Consider the following 6,000-nt stretch of genomic DNA (forward strand, 5'->3'; position numbering starts at 1 on the left):
CGTCATTATTCAGAACAGAGTGTACCTCTTAGAACATGTCTGGAGGGGAACTTTGTTTTAAGTCAGGAGTTATTGACACAATTGTTATATGCTAAATCTATTATTGTTGTTGGTCCCTTGTGTTTTCGGATATATATTACATTCCATAGTTTATTGAGGATTTTACATTAGTTTTGTTATTGACCTTGGAATTGTACTTATCACAAAAGTAAGTATGTTCCAGTAAGTGGGCCTGGGGCTCAGATTCATTTTGTCAAACCAGTTTTATACATTTTTGGAATAGATAAATGTTTCCAGGGACATGCATTGTGTGGATGTATCTGTTAGATGTATTGTTGGATTTAGTTTGAAGTTGGACTACTGTATTGTAAGTGAGCTTATTGTTTTGAATACAAAGTTGTTCTAGTAGGTTGCCAGGTTTAGCAGGCTTGGCAGACAGACTTTGCAGCGATCATGATGGTAGGGTTACATTGTATTTTGTTTTCGACTCCTGCATAAAGTCCTGTCTCCGTAATTTTTCTTAAATGTTCCTAGGCCTCCCCCTTCACTAGTCCCAGCATATGAGCAGACAAAACGAGTACTCCCTGTTCCAGATTAATAAAGCTTGTTTTGCTTTAGGCAAACTGGCAGCACAATTTCACTCCTGCAGAGTCTTATTACCATGCTTAGCTAATCTGCAGCCCGATAAGAGTGCTCTTGACTTTGGTTTCAGTTCGGAAAACCTTGAAATCCGAGTAAGGTGTTGTAAGTAGTGATGGCCTTTCCCTCTGTAACAAGCTCTTCCTGTTGCACTGGAAGATAAGGTTTATGATCATTTGTTGTGTTATCTGTCGCTCTGCAGGCCTCATGCAGCGCTGTGTGTGTTTACTGTGACTTTCTCAGTGATCGCTCTGTTGCTGTGGCTGCAAAATACCGATAACTAGAGACAGTGAAGAGCCATAATGACAAGGACCACACTGACACTACTTCAGTGTCTGGCCCTCAATAAACCTGTCACTGTTTCTGTTTAGTGACGTGTGCAGTTTATGTGGAAACACCCCCATCCAGTGTGCAGTTGAGAAAATCTGGTTTCGCTGGTAACAAAAACATTTCTGTCAATATCCGTCAACTGAAATGAAAGCTCAGATGTTAAGTGTCACACTACTGTCATTGATAATGCACAAGATTCATGTCAAAACACTTATCTGGGCCTTTACTTTGTGGGTGGACTAATGTTACAACTATAGCAGCTTTAAGAAAAGACACTCACACCTGCTTCAGCCAATTTGACTGTAATCTGCGTAGAAATAGAACTCTAATACCTCATTCACACCAACGGTGTTTCAGGGCCGGTTCGGAGCTGGAGCTTGAAAAGCACCGGGTTTTCCTGTTCACAGCGCAGCGGAGCAGCCTCTTAGCTCCGGAATCCGGTTCATTTTGAGCACCAAAAACTTGTCCGGCCAGAGCAAAAGCACCTCATACGTCACGCTTAAGTCGAGGCGGGGGCAGGGGCAGGGGCAGGGGCAGGGGCGGGATCAACTCCTGAACAACAACAAAAAGCCGGCGTTTTATCCAGTTTTTACACAACGATGGAGAAACTTAACAAGCAGCAGTGGTCCACTGAAGAGACCAGCTACCTACTGGGAATCTGCTCTTCTGAAGAGGTACAGAGGAAGCTGGAGCACAATCGGCCATTGTTGTTGTCGGTGTCAGCTGTGAGGGGTTTCCGCGCGGGTTGGCTTTATGAAGCAGGCACGCAAACGGTTACGTCATGACGCAAACGATGACGCAATGACGCAGCGCCAGTCGGACTCTGGGCAGTGTGAAAAGAGCCGGAGCTAAACCGAAGAACCGGCTCTGAACCTGAAAAGCTCTAGCACGGAGCTTGAACCGGAGTTGCGTTGGTGTGAATGAGGTATGATGTACTGTCACAACTTTTTAAGAGAAGTTCAACCATCTGTGTTACATCATTATTGCTTTTTGAGTTTTAAATTCTTCTGATCTAGTTTAGTTTTCCCTTCAGTGGACGTATCTTTTAACCTTTATTTATTCAGGGGAGCAATCACTGAGAGCAGTGCTTTTCCTTCAAAGACTTTCACAGATGTCCACACACCTGTACACACCTTGTCTGATCTGTTTGGGCATTGCTTAACGGCACCTCGCTGAGTGGGGAAGGTGAAAGTGCAGCATTTACTCCCTGGCAGCTGAGATTATTACATATGAAACACATTGTTTATTTCTAACACCTTTTTAAAGCAGCTTTTATTTCTAAAGGTCATATCCCTGCAGTAGAAATATTATTCTAAACCCATAGAGGCAACACATCATCAATCACACTGAAGGCGTCATAGTTTAACAAACATTAACCTGGTCTCAAACTGACCTTCATAGTATCATTATTAATCTGACTCCATACGTCATACTTGATTTTTCTAACCTGAGCCCTTCCTGTCACTGCAGTAATGGCCGCAGTCGGATCAGGTCCGGCCCCTTCGAGCTCGAGTATTATAAACTCTGCTCTCTTGTTTCCACCGGCCGGGCTCTCGTGTGTTCAGCCAGTTATTGTCATGGCAGCAGTGGCAGGCCGGGGACACTGGCTCCATTATTGTGACTCTGGTTTCTACGCAGCCAAAACACAAGGGAGGGGCTGGATACACAAAGGACTGTTTCACTGTGTGCCACCAATCTGAGTTGATCTGCACTGTGCTGCGGCTCTGTTTACACCCCATCATTGTTGATAATTAACCTGCCAGAGAGAAGAGAAGGAGTTTACCTGTGCAGGCAATATCTATACAAATAAGATGAATCTGCCACAAAAGAAGAGAAACTTGTACCATAGGTCAACACTCTACAGGGTAGCTGCATATGCTTTACATTATGCGAGTGGTAAAGGTAGAAATCCTCTCTGTCGACACAAATGGAAACCAATTCTGTGCTTTTTGCACTTTTTAAATCCCAGCGATCAATTTGCTTCTTCCTTGGATTTCGTTGATTGACTTCCTGTCAATCTTCACTTCGTTTTCTTCAAAATGTTGGCCGTCAGTCTGTAACGGAGTGCAGCAGTGTTTCTCGTGTATACAACTATTTTGGGTGGACCAACAATAAGAAATGTTCCTATTTCACACTGAATTGTTTGTGTTTTATAAGAAGGAAAACAAATGATACATATATATTGAAGAAAGAATTCAAGTCAAAATAATGTTTTGTTTTTACCAGTTTTTGATCAGCCTTATCTCTTAAAGCTTTATTTTAAAGTCTGATTATAAAAGCAATGGCTATGTCCCTTTCCATGTTTTTAAATGTAGTTATTAGCCAAAGGACAAAAACGTCTAACTTAAAAGAAATGTCCTGTAACAAAACTACTATTGAATAAAAAAGAATGATATGACAATGTGTTCAGTTTAACATGAATATATTCCTCTTGTCTCTTGCTGCAGGTGGTGAAGATCCTAGAGAAGCATGACCCCCTGCGCAGCAGCTCCACCCTGCACCCGCTGAGCGTCATCAGCCTCAGCTCCAGCGGCGCCTCTCGGTTCGGCCCCATCCCCGGAGACGAGTCGAACGCCGTGCAGAACTATGTGGAGCACATGCTGTTCCTGCTGATGGAGGAGGACAGCGGGCAGGCCGGAGCCATGGGCCCCATCCTGGAGTTTGTGGTGATGGAGAACGTGATGGAGCGCCTGTTCGTGTGGAGCCTGCGCAGAGAGTTCACTGACGACATGAAGCTGGAGCAGCTGAAGATGTACGAGATGCTGGTGGGCCAGGCGCAGCAGCCCCTCCTGCACCACAAGCCCATCCTGCGGCCCCTCATGATGCTGCTGTCCTCCTGCTCCGGCACCACGGCTCCGCAGGTGGAGGCGGAGCTGGTGCTGCTGCTCAACCAGCTCTGCTGCGTGCTGGCCAAGGACCCTTCCATTCTGGAGCTGTTTTTCCACACCAGCGAGGATCAGGGGGCCACTAACTTCCTGATCTTCTCCCTGCTCATCCCCTTCATCCACCGGGAGGGCACGGTGGGCCAGCAGGCCAGAGACGCTCTGCTGCTCATCATGTCGCTGTCTGCTGAGAACGAGAGAGTGGCCAAACATGTCGCAGAGAATACATACTTCTGTCCGGTCAGTCCCAACAGAGGATTCTGATTATTCAGTCCGTCTTCTTTTGATTCTACACACTAACATAACCTTCCTGTATGAGGAATTTTGTTTTCCTTATTATCTGACAGCCTCTCTAAAAACACAGACTTTATTTTTGAGCATTATAATCATGCAAACAAATGCAGATGAATTCATGAAGCCAATTGAAACAATTCACCATCACGGTGAATGTAACAAATGTCTGGCATTCATGAGATTATGGTACGGTTGCGAGCTTATCCCATGTAAATAATGCCTTTTACCCACAGCTGCAGACATCGCATTGAGAACGCTTTTGATAGCATACCAATTTAACAACTGGAGTCTGAATTGAATTGGTTCCGCTGGCAGCTCCAAGGATAATCCTATAGAAGAGGATGTATACATCAATGCAACATTAATGATACACTCGTCCTACAGTTGAATTAGACTGCAGGGTTGATTTTTTAAATCTCACCTTGTAAATACTTGAAAGGACTTCTCTAACAATAAAGAGAAAACATATTAATAGTGAGTGTTTGTTATATGGAACGCTTTCTGACTGTAATGCATTCATTAGTGATATAATTACCATTTCATTTTGCCTATGCCAGTAAAGTTATAGGCAATAAAACTCTTTGCTGCTTTAATATTTATAGAGCTGACCTGTAGGAGGTATAAATCTTTATGTATGCTGTCGTGCTGTGTGAGGAGGAGGAACAGGCGATACGTAGGCTGCTGCAGAGCATCCGCATTACATTATCCAAATTGAAAGGAAGAAACGATATGCAAAAGTGTTGCGCATTGTAGCGAGCAGTAAAACACTGTTATAAATCTTTTGTGTGCAGCTCAAACGTACACTGACTGCTAGATACAGTTATTTTATACCACACACTGCTTCATAAATGTTTAATGAAGCCCATTATATTCTATCTGTATTCACTTTATGTCAGAGTATCATATGATGATAGGTTTAAAGCACACTGTGTTTCTTTGGAATAAAGGGTGTCGCCTAATAGAGAAATTAAAAAGGGATTATAGTGCATCATATTTTCAACATTTGAAAACAAACTCAAATGTAAACGCATATTTTCTAAAAGGTTATAGGTCTTCTTTCGCCACTTAATAAAATGTTTCAAGACAATATGTTGAGAGATCTTTCAGCCACTGAGAGAAGGATTTCTATGTTTTGTCCAAGAGACAGATATTGTTAATGTAGCTTGAAGGGCAGAGAAAAACGCCAAGTGTTTTCTCGCTGTTATTTATCCCTGGAGAAACATCTTATTTGTCTCTCTCTCTCCTCAGGTGCTGGCCACAGGGCTGAGCGGCCTCTACTCGTCTCTGCCCACCAAGCTGGAGGTTCCCGGTGAGGAGTGGCACTGCCTGCACCGAGAGGACTGGCTGCAGATGCCCCCCCTCGTCCAGTTCCTCAACTCCCTGGAGTTCTGCAACGCCGTCATTCAGGTGAAAACATGTGACCAGGCTGCACACATGAAATATGTATTTATACGTGTTGAATGGCTGCCACCTTCTGCCTGAATGCACTATTGACTCGCCATGTGACCGTTCCCAGGTGGCCCACCCTGATATCAGAGACCAGCTGGTTGGCTACATCTACAACGGGTTCCTCGTGCCTGTCCTCGCACCAGCTCTGCACAAGGTCAGTATTCTCCTCTTCACCTTATGCAATGCCTCTTCTGCTTTACATCTACAGCAGCGGTTCCCAACCTGTGGGCCGCGGCACCCTAGTGGTCCGCGAAGGCATTGCAATTGGGCCGCCAAATATATATATATATATATATATATATATATATTTTTTTGTATTTGTACAGGCTATAGACACAAACAGGGACATAATAACATATAGGAGATGACATTCCCATCTCAGACAAAAACAAAACAAAAACAGAAG

General features: G+C 44.0%; 1 protein-coding gene across 2 annotated transcripts in view; it reads left to right on the forward strand.

Moving 5' to 3' along the window:
* The window catches only part of fhip1aa (FHF complex subunit HOOK interacting protein 1Aa), a 36,270-nt gene that overhangs the window by 21,061 nt on the left and 9,209 nt on the right, over nucleotides 1–6,000 (forward strand). For both annotated transcript variants that reach the window (XM_079668653.1, XM_079668654.1), the window contains 3 exons: nucleotides 3,417–4,091; nucleotides 5,394–5,552; nucleotides 5,662–5,748. In XM_079668653.1, coding sequence (XP_079524779.1) covers nucleotides 3,417–4,091; nucleotides 5,394–5,552; nucleotides 5,662–5,748 — 921 coding nt within the window. The remainder of the gene's footprint in view (nucleotides 1–3,416; nucleotides 4,092–5,393; nucleotides 5,553–5,661; nucleotides 5,749–6,000) is intronic.

Source organism: Notothenia rossii (genome assembly GCF_949606895.1).
Source record: "Notothenia rossii genome assembly, chromosome: 1".
NCBI classification, from domain to species: Eukaryota; Metazoa; Chordata; class Actinopteri; order Perciformes; family Nototheniidae; genus Notothenia; species Notothenia rossii.